The sequence below is a fragment of the Amborella trichopoda genome, chromosome 1, assembly GCF_054954075.1.
Source record: "Amborella trichopoda isolate Santa Cruz 75 chromosome 1, AtrichopodaSantaCruz75HAP2 v2.0, whole genome shotgun sequence".
Taxonomy (NCBI): domain Eukaryota; kingdom Viridiplantae; phylum Streptophyta; class Magnoliopsida; order Amborellales; family Amborellaceae; genus Amborella; species Amborella trichopoda.
In genome coordinates, this window is record NC_142336.1 from 517,973 (window position 1) to 534,057 (window position 16,085).

At 36.1% G+C, this 16,085-nt stretch overlaps 2 protein-coding genes across 9 annotated transcripts; one reads left to right on the top strand and one right to left on the bottom strand.

Annotated features, from left to right (window-relative positions):
- Positions 1-369: 369 nt before the first annotated feature.
- On the top strand, positions 370-6,486 carry LOC105421892 (pentatricopeptide repeat-containing protein At5g56310). Its single transcript, XM_011630948.3, has 2 exons — positions 370-2,544; positions 5,907-6,486. The coding sequence occupies exon 1, from the start codon at positions 872-874 to the stop codon at positions 2,450-2,452; it is 1,581 nt and encodes a 526-aa protein (XP_011629250.2). The 5' UTR covers positions 370-871; the 3' UTR covers positions 2,453-2,544; positions 5,907-6,486.
- On the bottom strand, positions 3,833-10,402 carry LOC18425158 (kinesin-like protein KIN-14B). 8 transcript variants are annotated; one of them, XM_088862729.1, is made up of 13 exons: positions 10,286-10,402; positions 9,407-9,704; positions 9,177-9,260; positions 8,904-9,071; positions 8,683-8,789; positions 8,350-8,528; positions 8,059-8,105; positions 7,040-7,201; positions 6,615-6,830; positions 6,180-6,217; positions 5,905-6,032; positions 4,378-5,632; positions 3,833-4,135 (listed from the first exon to the last, which is right to left on the bottom strand). In XM_088862729.1, the coding sequence occupies exons 7-13, from the start codon at positions 8,061-8,063 to the stop codon at positions 4,020-4,022; spliced, it is 1,920 nt and encodes a 639-aa protein (XP_088718855.1). In that variant the 5' UTR covers positions 8,064-8,105; positions 8,350-8,528; positions 8,683-8,789; positions 8,904-9,071; positions 9,177-9,260; positions 9,407-9,704; positions 10,286-10,402; the 3' UTR covers positions 3,833-4,019. The 8 variants fall into 8 exon arrangements, with proteins under 8 accessions (XP_088718855.1, XP_020517608.1, XP_088718820.1 ...); XM_020661949.2 differs by lacking the exon at positions 8,059-8,105; XM_088862694.1 differs by lacking the exon at positions 8,059-8,105 and having other exon boundaries at positions 8,891-9,071.
- Positions 10,403-16,085: the final 5,683 nt, after the last annotated feature.

The following is a 16,085-nucleotide window of genomic DNA, read 5'->3' on the forward strand; positions in this document are numbered from 1 at the left end:
CAAAATAACACTAGGTGTTTAAAGATAGGGATTGTCTATAAAAATATTATTTATCTTTTATACATAAAGGGCACAATCATTATTTATCCCTTAAATTTCAAAACGAGTAGTTGTAAGAGCGTCATTCAATAGACACAAAGTTTTTTTTTTTAAAAAATATCAGACCACATGACTCTCATCAAACTATCCAATTTGATATCTAATGAGTGTGAATGATCGTGACTTTTATGTACAAAAAAAAATCATTGGATTATATGACTCATTCCAAGCCATCCAATTTAACATCTAATGAGTGAAAATGATTGTGATTTCTACGTAAAAAAGATATATGGTCTCTTTATAGACAATCTCAAAATGAAAATAGAGACTCCAACAAGATGGGGATTTGAGGGCACCTAAACTTCTCAAAGCTCAAAGCACTAGCCCACTTCTTGAAGTAAGACATTTTTTCGAACTTTATAAAACATCCTAAGCTATCAGATTTTACATCCGATGATTGTAAATAATTGTGACCTCCTGTTCAAAAGGCAAGTGCTCTCATTGTATACAATCTAAGTGCTCTCATTGTATACAATCCCATGTAAAATTTCTAGAGAACCCACGTAGAATTACAATCCCATGTAAAATTTCTAGAGAGCCCACGTAGAAATTCTAGAGAGTTACTGTAAAATGTAGAGAGAGAGAGATCACGATTAAAGTTGCCATGCAGGTTCTCTATTTCTTTTGGGTAATTTGTGCAGCTTCTCTATCATGTCTAAGTTTTAGAACCACTCTCCAATGAATCAAGCGCCTCGAGTCGAGAGTAGCGGCGTTACGATGCAGTTTTCAAACCAGTCTTTTTCCGTTCTCTCTCTCTCTAGACGAACACCCAATGCTTCGACCTATATTCAGAGAAGCCCATTACTCGCCATACTTTCTCTCTTTACTACTGGACAAGTGCTCATGCATGACCCACTTGAACCAAGCACATGCATTCATGATCCCGAGGGGCCTGGATCATGACAACCTTTCTGTAAGTAAATTCATAAGCACCTGCTCTCTCTTGGGCTATCTCAATCATGGCTACACTCTTTTCTCTCTCAAGAAAGACCCCAATATCTATCTCTACAACACCATGATCAGGGCCTTCTCTCAATCCCACTCCGCCAAAGAATCGATCGTTTTGTTCGATCGAATTCGGCTCATGGGGTTCAGTCCAGACACCTATTCTTTCCCTTTCGTGCTCAAAGCTTGTGCCCACCTGTCTGCCATCAAAGAGGGGAGAGAGATTCATGCCCAAGTCATTCGAGTCGGGTTTGGATCAGATGTCCATGTCCAAACAGGTCTCATTCATATGTACTCAAATTGTAGTGTTCTGTTGGATGCTAGAAGATTGTTCGATGAAATGTCTCATAGAGATTTGATCTCATGGAATGCTATGATTGCTGGCTATGCAAAACTTGGAGATATCGATACGGCCCATGAGATTTTTGAACAGATGGATGAGAGGAATGTTATTTCATGGACTGCTGTGATTTCTGGGTATGCCCAGATGAACCGCTCTAACGAAGCGATCTCGCTCTTTAGGAGAATGCAACTGTCGAATGTGAAACCCGATGAGATCTCCATGCTCAGTGTTCTATCGGCTTGTGCCCAAATGGGGGCACTTGATCTCGGGCAATGGATTCATAACTACATAGACAAGCATAGATTATACAGAATTGTGCCTTTAATCAATGCGCTTATTGACATGTATGCGAAATCGGGCCATATTGATAAGGCATTGGAAGTCTTTGAAAAGATGCCTCAAAGGAGTGTGATAACATGGACTACCATGATTGCCGGCTTGGCTTTTCACGGGCTCGGTGAAGAAGCCCTCACAATGTTTTCTCAAATGGAGCAGGTGGGTCTGGTGCCGAGTGATGTTACCTTTATTGCGCTCCTATCTGCCTGTTGCCACATGGGAATGGTAGAGGCTGGATGGGGTTACTTTCATAAAATGATCTCAAAGTATGGCATTTCGCCTAAAATTGAGCACTACGGGTGTATGGTTGATCTTCTCGGGCGAGCCGGGAGGCTAAAAGAGGCACGAGAGCTCGTTAGAGAGATGCCATATGAAGCGAATGGGGCGATATGGGGGGCCTTACTATCAGCATCTAGAGTTCATAATGACGTTGAGCTTGGGCAGCTAGCACTTAAACATCTAATTGAGGTTGAGCCCCATAACAGTGGGAATTATATCCTTTTATCAAACATATATGCATCACTAGGGAGATGGGATGAAGTGGGCAAAGTCAGGAGGTTGATGAGAGATAGAGGGGTGAAGAAGATGCCCGGAGGCAGTTCGATCGAGGTGAATGGCATTGTCCATGAGTTTGTTGTGGGGGACGATTCACACCCTAACACTAAGGATTTATTCGAACTTCTAGCTGAAATCAATGGGCAGTTAAAGATGGCAGGATACATTCCTTAAGTATCCGACAGTTGGCGAGGGGTGAGGAGATAGTCACTACTCATCTCATGCTGGGTGGTCAGGCTCTCAGATTCGTCATTTAGTCCTTTGAGGTGATTCCTTGGGTTCGAGCATTCATGAGCCTAACTAGTTTTTATTTTTCTCTTCTCTATTCATGTAAGGGATAACTAGTTTATTGTGATTCCACTTGATGCAATCTGTCCTGACAAATTGTGCAATGTTCTTTCAAGTGAGGTGAAAGGCTTTGTATTGGATTTTGTAGAAAAGGTTTGTAGGGTTCAATCTCAAGTTCTGTATGTTGCCTTATGCCGGTGTAACCTCAAATTTTTTTCTCAATATTTAATGTAAATCTTTTAACCATATTCATATGACACTCTCCGATTCCAGTTGCATGTATGTATTTAATAATGGCCTAGGACAATATATATCATGGAAAATGTCCTCCCTTTGTGCATGTTATGGAGGTGTATTTGCATAGGATAAACAATGAAATTAGCATAAAAGTTTGTATTCATATTCTGAAGTAGAAGGTGATGACCTGATGGGTGTAATAGAATTTTTGTAATTGAGTTCTAAAATGTTGCGATTGACACAGACATCCATGTTGCCTTGATTTACACTGATTCCCTTTTATTTTTATGTTTCAAAAATAAAAAAATGATAAAAATTCACACAGGCACTCAACACATATAATGACGGGCTACTTACCCAAAAAAAAAAAATATATATATATATATAATGACGGGCTTCATGAGTTCATGAATCAATAGACAATATGACTCTTCTCCTTTATAGTTCACCTGCAATGCCTCTCATCCCTAATTCCAAAACAAGAACCAGAACAGGAACTAGCTATCAATATTAGTCCAGGCTAATGGAAACCATGCAGAGTAGTCCACAAAGTTCCAAAGGTGATTCTTCACATGAAATTTGATCTAAACCAAAACCAGTCCATTTGTACCATCTGCAGTAACTTGTTCTAAAAAGCAGTGACTGAGTGAAAATGTGTATACATTTCTGTTGTATTTCAGGCTTCATTAATTGTCATATTCTTTGTTTTTTTTTTGGGGGGTGGGGGAGTTCAGCAGGGAAGGGATCCCCTACCCGTGCTAAGATTGGAACTCAAGACGTCATGTTGTGGCACCCCACCACCCTGCCCTCCTAGCCTTGAGCCCATTCCTCATCTATTGGATCAGGAATCATCATTTTTTTTTTTTGACAAGGTTATAGAGGAATTAAACTTGAGATGTTGGGCTATGAAACCTAGCCTCTACCATCTTGACCCAAGCCCGTTTCCTATGGACCCGGAATCATTTCCTGCTCAAGTTCTGGGAAAGACTGTTAATTTAACACATCCATCAAAGTTTGTTTAGTCAAAAGTTAGAAAAAAATAATGTCAATTATCAAAAAATTGGTGTCTTTATCAACCCTTCACTTACCTAGATTTACAAACATAAATCACAGAGGTATAATATTTGTGAATTCACTTGGGGACAGGATCCAGTGGATTCTTCATAGAATGGCATTGTACCTGGCAAATTGTTGCATTAATTCAGGCCAGGCTTCATCAGAACTGGAGGCCATGGTAAAACTCATCTCCAAATCCCAGGCCTTGAATCCCCAGCCCAAGAAGGAGACTTCCCCAAAACCCACGAACTGTCTGACCAAAAACATAACAAAACCCTGAAAACAAAATGCAGAACATACTGTAAGATCAAAAAATTGATGTCTCATTCCCTGGATGTCTACTCCCAAGAAATCTCAGTATCCAGCATAGTCATGTTAATAATTCTTATTTGTTTCTGGCTGTAAGTAATAGTTTGGATCTTATTAGTGTCTTCTATATGAACACTCTACATGTTAACTCAAAAAGACCAAAAAAAAAAAGAAAAGAAAAATAAAGAATTAGATGGTCCCTGCTTCACCTGGATATGCTTTTCTCTCTTTGAAGCCAATATCTGGTAGGTTAGCAACATCAAAATGAGCAGGAGAATGGCATGTGGCTTCCTTACTATTATTTTCTGCTTCTTTGAACTCTTGAGGAAGATCTTCCTTTTTCTCTTTCCTGTCAAGAAGTCTAACTTTTACCAACCCAACCTCCATTTTATGAGATAATCCCGTTGGTTGAATCTGACCTTTCTCACGCGGCTCAAGATTCTGAGCAACTTCATGGAATTGTTCATTCTGGCTTAAGTTCTCCACTACATTTGGCGGGCAAGTAAGGTTCAGCCCATTAAACTTGACCACAAGACCATCTGTAGAACATTGGTTATTATCTGTTCTTTGTTGCATTGGAGATCTTTTTGTCTCCCCAACTTTATGTAATAGTTGAACCATATTCTCTTCGGATACATTACCAGATGATGGTTCTGAATATTTATTTTCAAAGAGATCTTCATATGCCTTATCTGCATCCCTCACATCCAAGCTGTTGTTCAAAGACATTTCCATAGTTTCCCCATGAAAATTTGGTAGATTCCCTTTCATTTTGTTTATCATTTTAACCTGTGGATCACCATTCCTCCTGTCCCCTGGTACTGGTATCGCAAGCACCCTTTTCCTTCGGGAAGTGTAATTATTAGTTCGCTTATCTTTTTGGCTAGGCCAATTTTCACTAGCTAAATCTCCTTCAAAATAATTTCTCTGTGCCTTCACATTCAAAGGAAAGACTACTCTTTTTACTTCACATTCTGATGTACCATTACTGTAGTCTGTTTCATAACCCATACTTGATTTCCAGTTCAAACCCACTAAGCAGCTGCTCCTGGATGTGCTGAGCTCCGACTGTGATTTAGCTTTTGATGGGTAAGTTGCAGATTTCACACTTGAGGGATGCTTCTTCTTGGCAACATGGGGTCTTTCTTTCTTTGTTGAACTCTCCATATAGCTGAAGAAATCTGAGCCATACTTTTGTCTGCTACATTCTGTCGGTCTCATGAATCTAGGCAACTTTAATGATGGGCATACAACATTTCCTATCTTGGACTTTTCCATCTCTATCATAGTCTCAGTTTCCTCCTCAGCTAAATGTGGTTCCAGTCTTCCATCACGTTTCAAGCTTTCATTTAAAACAAACTCAGCCTTTTGGATTGATTGTTTGATATCCTGAGATTTATCTTCTAGATATCTCATTTTCTGTAGCAGATCAGCCATTGCTGCTTCCTTCTCAGCTCTTGCTCCCTGCTCGTATCAGCAGACTGAATATATTAGTAATATTAATGGAATTCAAATATCATAAACAGCTCGCTCAAGGACTTTCTTTTCATATTACTTTATAATCTAAGAGTATTATATGATTTGCTTTCTTGGGTTTCTTACACAGATTCATGTGAACATTATTTACATCAGTAGCTGTGATAAGGGCTTCTTTCTAGATGCACTGTTAGGTTAAATAGATGTCATAAAGTGGAAGAAAATATTAGAAACTAAATTTGGGTTTATTGTTCACTTACAGAAGATTCCTCACGCCCGAGGCGAATTTGTTTTGCTCGTGTTGCAAAACCCAAGGAACAAATTGTCTCGCCCAAGTCGGCTTCGTTTGGACTTATATGAACAAGCATTAGGGTCTTTGAATCCTCTCCTGCAAAAGAAACGATGTGTGATTGTATATTGGCCCGTGTGATTATATATAGGCTCATCAATCTTCTAATTGAATTTCCGTTGATGTTTGGAATCACAAATAAGAAAGACTTTCAGGAGAATGGGAAAGTGAAAATCTGATACATACCGAGAGAATCCCTCAGCAGTTGTGTAAGCTTGCTATTCCTGCAAAAGCAATATCTCAACATTTATTAACGTTTAGTTTTCCTTTCATGTTTGCAATAGTTTCAAACTAGGTTCAGATTTGCTGGTTTACAACAATTATTGTCTTGACCAAAAGATTCAATTCCAGGTGAGAATGTCGAAAAATGTTGCATCTCGACAAACAACATTGAAAAATGGTTGCGATTCAGAATTTTGGTTTCTCTTTGATCTTATGTTGTTTTTACGAAACAATGTGGCTTGGCAATATATTTGGTACCATTTTGGTGTTAATATCCTCAAATAAGTTTCAGAGATACAATAAAATAAGAAAAAGAGTTCAAGCAAAACTTTTGGTAATCTTTGGGATGATGAAGATAGACCCCAAATGTGAAGAGAGATTCTATGTTTAATCACATACCTGTAAGGAACATGGGGATGCTTTTCTTGAAGAGCACTGATGACATCTCCAAGTGCAGAGAGAGAGAGATTTATGGCCTTTCCTTCTTCAAGTCTTTTCCCTGTTGCCTGAGTCTTTAGGAGGCGTTCGCTCCCACCAAGATCGACCATCCAGATTTTGTTGACAACCCGTCGTCTCTCTGGAGCATCAATACAATTTATGCTGATGCGGATCAAGCTGCACAGAACAAAAAGTTATCCAATTTTAACATTTTCTTAAAACAAATGGTTAATGTGACTTAATTCTTACTAATAATTTAATTTTGTTTTTATCACCCATCAACAAATAAAAAGGTTATCCAATTTATCATCCCTGCATTAGAAATTGAAAAGTTTGATCTTTGTTGTTTTTTTTTTTGCCGGAAGGGTGAGTTGTTTGCCCTTTACCAATGAGATCTGCTTGAAGTATCATTAGAATTTGTGGAAGCTGTGGATCTGAACCGTCTGCCATATTTATATAATTTGTTTGCTTGGTTAAAATCGTTCACTGGGATAGCTACCAGGTTCTCAATCTCAATGCCACCCATGGGGTCCATCTGGATAGAAAGACTGTGCAAACAAAAGCGTCAGGAGAGCCAAGGTCAGCTATATTGTTGCGAAACCTCATAATGAACTAGGTGCTAATTTGTGCATGAAATCTTTGTAGTGTATAATTGTTGGAGCACGTTGAAACAAAAATTAGATTTTAAAACAAGAAGAAACAAATGAAACAAATGCTTGCAAATAGAGTTACAAAAGAAAAAGAGAAAAACTGTAAGGTTTAGGAAGATAAACTAGGCTCATGTCTTAAATAGGTAAACTCCAGTTCAGTGTTCGACAACCCAGCGGTTTAGGAAGATAAACTAGGGTATTCACTCATGTCTTGAACTAGGTATACTCCTGTTCAATGTTCGACAACCTGGTTCGGTTGACTCGGAACTGAACGGTTAAACTGGAACCAGCCATTGGCCGAGCCAGTTTTGGTTGGTTTGGGTGGTCCGGCTGGGTATTTAAGACAAATTAAAAATATATATATAAAATCCCCAAAAATAAGGGATTTATTTGTAATATATTTTAATGTTTTTTATCATTTTGGCAAAGATTGGAAAGTGTTTTGTCCATGATACTTTACATTTTTCCTTCTTTTTAAATTTTTTTCTAAAATACCCCTAGGCAAAAATCAATTTTTTAAAGTCCATTTTTTCACTACTTTTCAACTTCATTTTGATGTGTTTTGTTTAATTATGCTTTAAATATACTTTTATTATTTTTTAGGTTTTTTTTTTTTTTTTTGAACGCTTTTTGTCCCAGCTAGGATCAAGTGAACCGGCTGGTTTCTCAGTTACTCGGACCTGGCCCTTGGCCGGTTTCCGAATCCGGTTCGTGCAATCAAACACTACTCTTAGTATTACTCAAACAATTAATACCTCATCCCTCTTCCTTTGCGGTCACCAATGCATAGTCCCAAGTAGTGCTGTAGCATATGATAATCATTGTCTAAAGCTTAGTTTCAGGAAGATATATTTTGGAAGCTTCATATAATTTGATACTATCAAATTCATTCAAGCTACAGGGAGATGAGTAATCATAGCAAGTTCTAAGGATAAATGACAGTCTGGACTCTGAAGTAAGCACTAAATTTCCATGTGTGAGATACTACATTATATATAACCGATATTTCATTAGAGAATTCCAATCTGGCGAGAATATTTTCGTACCTTTGGGCTGAAGAATTTGATGATTTTTCTACTTGAGGATTGAGTAGATCTCTCAAGTTGCCCATGTAAACCTCTAGCATACTGAAATAGAACCCAATCTTTTGATTGCCATCAGATGCTAGACTAAACAACGTCTTAATTGCACGAGGAACTACCCCTGGACAATCTGGTCTGCCCTCCTGAGAAATGTTAACATGAAACCCTTATCCTGCTAAACTTTTCAATTTACTATGATAACACCATGTTCTACATCAATGAAATATTGGAAACTGTTACTTACAAAACAGGAGATCACAATGAAAAAAACCACTGGGGGAGGAAGCAGCAACTTACCATGGTAAATGTTTTTCCAGTGCCTGTTTGACCATATGCAAATATGCAGACATTGTACCCATCCAGAGCTGCCTTAATAACCGGCTCTACTTCTTCAAAGACTTCATCTGCAGGTTTTCAAGAATGAACCCATATGATGCGATAATGTTTAGAAAACACTTGGGGTAGTAACATTTGGCATGCCCATATTATAAGAAATTCAACATACTGGTCTCAAGCACCTTGCGAAGTTCCCGGGTGAAAAACCTTGTCAAAAGTGTACTCTTTGGTCCTGTTCTGACCAACTCTTAACTGCAATTTGTTTGAATCCGAGGATACAACTGATGCCTGATGGTAGCATTCCTCATCCTTGAGAAAAGGCCTAATGCGGCAATATACACGGATGTTTCCTGTGTTAGATGAAAATTTTTAAGCACCTCTTCTGGTGGTGAAATGGTTATCCAATTTAAATGAATCTTTATTCCCATGAACAGAGACAGCTTACTAGCCATTACCTTTCAAATCTAGTAACTCGTGCAGAATCTGCCTTTTTTCTAAATTTAAATTAATCACCTGGGCTCGGAGAGCAGCAAGCTCGCCTATCACAGAGAGAGAGAGAGAGAGAGAGAGAGAGAGAGAGAGTTTTAGTCTTTTAATGTGAAACTCATGAGAGTGGTTCCGAAATTCAGACACAAGAAAACGAAACAAATTCAATTAATTTCGATAAACAAAATACAAAATATACCTTGAAGCTTTGAAATTGTTGCACCCATTTCATCTTGCCCATTTTCACAAGAGTCTGAGGCTACATAGTGAGAACGGGTTGCCAGAGATTCAGAAGAGTGTTCCTTGATTAGATTGCAGACAGATTCAGCCCACCTAGAAGTCAGGTGTGACCTGAGCCCTACAAGTGACTGGATTGAGTCACTTAGGCTCTGGCTTGGTCCTCCCCATTGTCTGCTTTCACAGGGACTAGAGCCAAGAGGAACATGTGTTCCTCCTTGCTCCACTAAATGAACCATATCTCTTCAAATTTCAATACCCTGAATTCTCAAAGGCCAAGGTAAAACATTAGGAGAACCCACAAATAAACATTGAGACCAGTCAGAGAACATTTTCTTCTTTTAATAGGAAAAGTTAAATATTGAGGGGAAATCAGAACCTGGTTTCTCTAGAATAGGTTGGTGAGCTTATTGTACTGGACTAGAACACCAGACATAGGACATGGTTTCACAGAGAGAGAGAGAGAGAGAGAGAGAGAGCAGGGTGACTTTGTTCCTACATCTTGCACATAAAGAAATAGCAGTTGAATGGGGAAGCTAAATTAATTAAATTCAAATTAAGCATATTGAACTGAAGTTACAAAAGTTGGTTAATAAAAGATGAGAGAGATTGATTCAATTCAAATTAAGCATGCTGAACTGAAGCAGCAAATGCTGGTTAACAAAAGACGTGTGTGTGTATGTGAAAGAGAAAGAGGATAAGGCAACAATGGAACTATTATCTTGCAGAGAGAGAACAAGTCTTTAAAGTGGAAAGCTGAATTGGGTCAATTCAAATTAAAACTTGAGTTGTAGAATAGATGGTGAGGAAAAAAAAGATTCAAGAACCAATCACCACCTACCCCAAAAGAGGTCCCAATCCAAAGTTTCATAAAAAGATCCATTCTACTTCAAGCTACATTCTACCAGAGAAAAATCTTATAACACCATGAAAGAGAGAGTTGTCCTCTTGCCCATCTATTATATTTTGCTATATGGTCAAGCCTTTTGAATGGGCAGGCGCTCGATTGCACAAGAAAACAAACAAATATTAAAGAAGTGGGTAGTTTTCATTGGTGTTTTGAGGTCCAAGTCTACCATTTTTTGTCCCTTCCACCAAACAAAACCAACCACTGGAGACGTATGAAAATTGCCTGCAACCTACTGTACATCTAAGGTACAAATTTGGACACCCTCATTAGTTTCAGATTTAGATGACAAACTCATCTGAAAAGAAGATGGAAAATTATTCTAATTTCAGGCGAAATTTTGCGGAAGTGGTTGAATTTTGCCATTTTATTCCAAAATCATCCATCACTTACAAATTTGGAGGCACCAATTATTTGTTCGACCAGGCCAAGACTTTGGCAAAATTTCAGCTCAAATTTGCCGAAAATTTAAGGAACTCTATGGGAGCCATATGGATGATTGGGAATGAGTCGAGAATAATGTTATACATTAATTAGAAACTCACAACCACAGGCGGCCCGGCCTGTGAGATTTCCTTTGGGACAACAAGATGAGGCATGTCCATACTGAAATTGATATAAATTATATGTAGAGACACAAAAACATTTTTCAAGAATAAGAATTGAGAAAGTAAGACACAATAGATTAGGCTTTACTTTTAAACAAGCCATTCAAGCTTTTCAATTAAGAAGTTTAAAACTTTCTATAAACAAAACAATTTTAAGAGAATTTTAAGAGAAAATATCATGAGGCTCATGAACCAGAGCATACATGGAATGAAGCAGGACAGAATATAATTATTACCATTTATTTTTGGTGGATAAATGGGGCCAGCGCCATTAATGGGCTCCTTTCAAGCTCACCAACCATGGTCCCTTTTTGTATTTATAAACTTCACCATTAAATATGGGTGTGGTTTCTATCAGGTTGCAACATTAAACAATCCAATTAAGGTACACCTCCAAATTCAATCATAACATTAATTTTGATGTAAAAACTTCTTAAGATTATTTGAAAATCTACTTTCATATCTAGTTATAAAATTTTAAACTCCAAAAATGGTTAAAACCAAATAGATCTATAAACATATGAAAATCTTGAAAATGGACATTCTAGATATTGTGTTGTAAGATACACTATTTTTGGGACTTAAGATCTTTTCTTTCTTCTTCTTTTTTTTTTTTTTTTTTTTTTCATATTCATACATTACGATGTCGAGATGATCAATTAGAGGGTTTTTCAACATTACAACTTTTTCCGATAGATTTTTGAGGTGCAACTTTAATTCTACATTCTAAGGTTGCAACCTTATATAAATTTTTTCCATTAAATATGTCTTTATCTTTATCTTTTTCAATTAAATTAGGGGAAGATTTTCGTTCTTCTCAACATTTAAAATAAAAAAGCATTTTAGTCTTATTTATGGTGCGGTTTGTATACAGCTGAGGCTCTAAACAATTAAAGTAAATGTACATTCAAATAGTATTGAGAAATGTGGTTTCAATACTGTAAATCTTGATGATAGCTTTAAAATATATTTTCATCTTTAATTATGAAATTTAAAGTTTAAAAAATGGTGTAGATCGAGCAGATATATGAAAACTTGAAAATCACGAAAATTGACGGTCCAAAAATGCATTACAAGATGCACTTTTTCCAAAACTTGAAATCTATTTTTTTCTCATGTCCATGCATCTTGATAACAAGATGATCAATTCGAGGATATTCAGGCATCAAACTACCTCTTCTAATGAAATTTTTGAGGCGGGGCTTTAAGTTGATTGTTTAGAGCCTCGGCTCTATGTAAACTTTTTCCTTATAAATATGATAAATTAAAGATGCATAAAAAGGAATTATGGGTTATATGATAGAATAGTAAATGGATGAGGTGTTTATTTGTTGGGTGCGGTTTGTATAGAGCCGAGGCTCTAAACAATCAAAGGAATGCCTACCGTCACATGGTGTCGAGAAATATGGTTTTAATACTAGCAATCTTTGTGATAGTTTTAAAATATATTTTTACATCTAATTATAAAATTTAAATCTTCAAAAATAATGTAGATCGAGCATATTCATGAAAATTTGAAAACTTACGGTCCAAATATGCTTTACAAGATGTACTATTTTTTAAACTTCAAATCTATTTTTTTTTCATGTCTATGCATCTTGACGTCGAGATGATCAATTTGAACTTTTGAAGACATTTAAGCATCAAAACAATTTCTTCTAATACAATTTTTGAATTGGTCCTTATTTATTTAGGTAAAATTAATGGCAGTTTCTTGGATGCTTTCGTAGTTTCCAAGGATGGTCGGAGACATTGCACTGTTTCTCCAGCCTAGAGAGAGAGAGAGATTATTTTTAGTACATAGAGATAGAGAGAGAGGGAGACCATTTTTACTACTTAGTGAGAGAGATTATTTTTAGTACATAGAGATAGAGAGAGAGGGAGACCATTTTTACTATTTAGTGAGAGAAAGTCTTTTATTGCTTCGGAATCAAACATAATAACACTACGTAGAATGCAAATTTATTAAAGAGCAATAAATTTTGTCAACATTATTACGAGAGAGAGAATCTTTTTATTACTTTGAAAGCAAACTGATAATGAATTTTGTTTCACAGAATTCAAATTTGTTAAATTTTATCTTATCATGAGTGAGTATGTGTATGTGAGAGAGTATTTTTTATTAATTTAGAATCAACTTATCATGACTTGTTGAACTACTCAGAATTTATCCTAGTCGTTTGGTTTTTTTCTCGTCCTCAACATTTTACGTTTAATGTTGATGGCTATCTTTTCAAAACCAGATTATGGCCGGTGGAGGGGGTGTTATCAAGTACAACAGTGGTATCTTTATTGTTGCTTTTGTTTTTTTTTTTTGTATTGCATCCAATAATTATGCAGAATTTAATGCTTTGAAGGTGGGCGTTGATACGGCGAGAGCCAATCCAAATTGAAAGTAATTCATCATTGCTAATAAATGCCATTCGAGGGGGCTGTAGAGCTCCATGAGATCTTCACATGGTAACAGTTAATTACTGACATTTGTCTCTCGAATCGTAGGTGAACCATATCTCATATCTATCGAGATGCCAACATGGTAGCGGATATACTTGCGTAGAAGGCAACATGATGCCACAGTTTAGCGGTTTAGACCACCAAAATTTTTTTTTTCTCTTTTACTTTATGATTTGGCACAATTGTTCTACTGTAGAGTTATAAAAAACTTATCTATATTTCCTCCATTCTCATAAATAAAAACAGGCAGAGGCCTTCCTCCCTCTTGACTCCCCCTCTCACACCAAAAAAAAAAAAAAAACTAGATAAATTTTAAATTTGGTAAATTTTCTCTTTCTACATTACTGCTGCAGTGGCATTTGTGTGAATGCCACATCCCATAATTTGTACGGGGAATGAAATGAATGAAAGAATTGAATTCAGTGCATGACTACTCTCTCTCTCAAGGTTTGTACGGGGAATGAAAGAATCCTTTTGTACCTTTGAAACGAAACAAGCCGGGGACCCCATAATAATTTCTCTCTTTATTATTAATGAAACCAGACAAAAGAGAGAACAATTGAAAACTTTGAAAATAATTGAAACCTTTGTTTTGGGAATTTAATATGAGTTTGATTAATGAAATCATCACCATTTGGTTACTTTTCCCCAACCTGATAAGCTGAGTGGGGGGTATCAATGCTAACTTATCATGAAGAAGCACATGGTGGAGACCTTAGCTTCCACTGATTTTCATACCAGTGTGCTCGAAAAATTGAAACGGCCCCGGAAACCGGCCAAGGGCCTGTCCTGAGTAATCGGTAAACCCTGGTTTATTAAAAAATAAAAATATAAAAAATATAAAATTTATATATAAAACATGATAAACAAATCACATCCAAATGAAGTTGAATATTAGTGAAAAAATAGATTTTGAAAAATTAATTTGCTTAGGGGTATTTTTGAATTTTTTTAAAAAAATGAAAAAATGTAAAAAATAAGTATTCATGGACAAAACACTTTCCAATATTTGCCAAAATAATATAAAACATTCAAAAATGAATTACAAACAACTCTCTCAATTTTAAAATTTTATATAATTTTTTTAAAAAATACCCAACTGGATCACTAAAACTAGAACCGGCCAGTGCCAGGTTCCGATCTAACCGATCGTTCCGAGTTTGGCCAGTGATGACTTTGTAACTCTCTCTCCCACACCCCACCCCCATCCAAAGAAAAAAAACCATGTTGGAGAGCCTAAATTCTATAGTTTTCACGTTATTAAATCACTAGAAATCAGTAACTCTCTCTCCCCCCCCCCAATTTGAAAGCTTTGGAAAACTTACAAAACGAAGGCACATATTTTCCGTGGGAAAGAATTTTTGAGAAAGTTCTTTCCCATTCAACTAGGGCTTTCGTATATTTGTTTTATTAGAAAGTAATAGTTATTGCAGGGAAAGGTTTTGTTTTCTGTCTTTCCCGGCATTGATGTTAGAAAGTGAGAAGGCAACCCGCCACCTATTTAGTCGAGAACACACTTTTCCACATTGATGGGAAAGTTCATTATGTGAAAGTTTCACATCAATGTGAAACCTGATGTGAAACCAATGGTTTAAAAAACGGATCAGTGATCCGGATCGGGTTTTCAAAAAACCGATCCGGATCAGTGAATCGGCGATCCGTATTGAAAATCGGGTGAATCGGTCAGAATAATGATTAAAAAAAATCCAAAAAATTTATTAAAATTCATTATAAATATTGTTTTTTAAGAATTCAATAAGAAATGAGGGTACTCCATTAAGAATTTTCATGTTTTTGAATGAATATGCGAATATTGATATGTTCTTTTTCTGCATGAACCGCCATTCAACATTTAATTTACATCACACAAAAGGATAAATATAAAATTATCATGGAATAAGTATATCAACATACATGGACTACAATAAAGCATAAAATTAGTAACATATGATCTAAAAATAAAATGATAGACGACGTTATTGTTCTTCTTGATCACGTTGGTGCCATTGATTGAATTTGTTTAACAATTCATTGATTCGATCTAAAAACGAATCATCGATATTAGCAGGCGTCTGACTATTCTCAAATCCCTAAGTGTTAGTGTTTTGTTGTGTTCCCAATCTAAAATCCTCGAAGATTGTCCATCCTTCATGCTCACCTGCACTGTCGTGCTCATCCCTACACTGTTGCTGTTGGGACTCTATATGTGAATAATATGGCTGGGATAGGGTGGCCTCAGAATCATCATCTCTCTCATTTTCTCTTTGAATAATATCGATTAAAAAATAATAATAACAAATTTTCAAAAAAAATCGATCATAGATTAAAAAAAAAAAATTACAAATTTTCAAAAAATTCTATCATGGATTACAAAAAAAAATTCGATCATGGATTAAAAAAAAAAATCACAAAGTTTCAAAAAATTCTATCATGGATTGCAAAAAAAAATTTGATCATGGATTAAAAAAAAAAAATCACAAATTTTCAAAAAATTCAATCATGGATTACAAAAAATTCGATCATGGATTACATAAAATTCAAAAAAAAAAAAAACAAAAAAAGCAAAAAATTCAATCTTGGATTACAAAAAAAGAAAAAAACAATTCGATCATGGATACAAAAAATTCAATCATGGATTACAAAAAACTCTATCATGGGTTACAAAAAAAACA

Excerpts from the sequence above, each read along its gene's own strand:
- LOC105421892 (XM_011630948.3), top strand. The coding sequence starts at position 872 with ATGCTTCGACCTATATTCAGAGAAGCCCATTACTCGCCATACTTTCTC.
- LOC18425158 (XM_020661949.2), bottom strand. The coding sequence starts at position 9,683 with ATGGTTCATTTAGTGGAGCAAGGAGGAACACATGTTCCTCTTGGCTCT. Across the intron at positions 8,790-8,903 it reads TCACCCGGGAACTTCGCAAG|ATGAAGTCTTTGAAGAAGTA; the intron begins GTGCTTGAGACC and ends GAAAACCTGCAG. Across the intron at positions 5,633-5,904 it reads TCGGGCGTGAGGAATCTTCT|GGAGCAAGAGCTGAGAAGGA; the intron begins GTAAGTGAACAA and ends TGATACGAGCAG.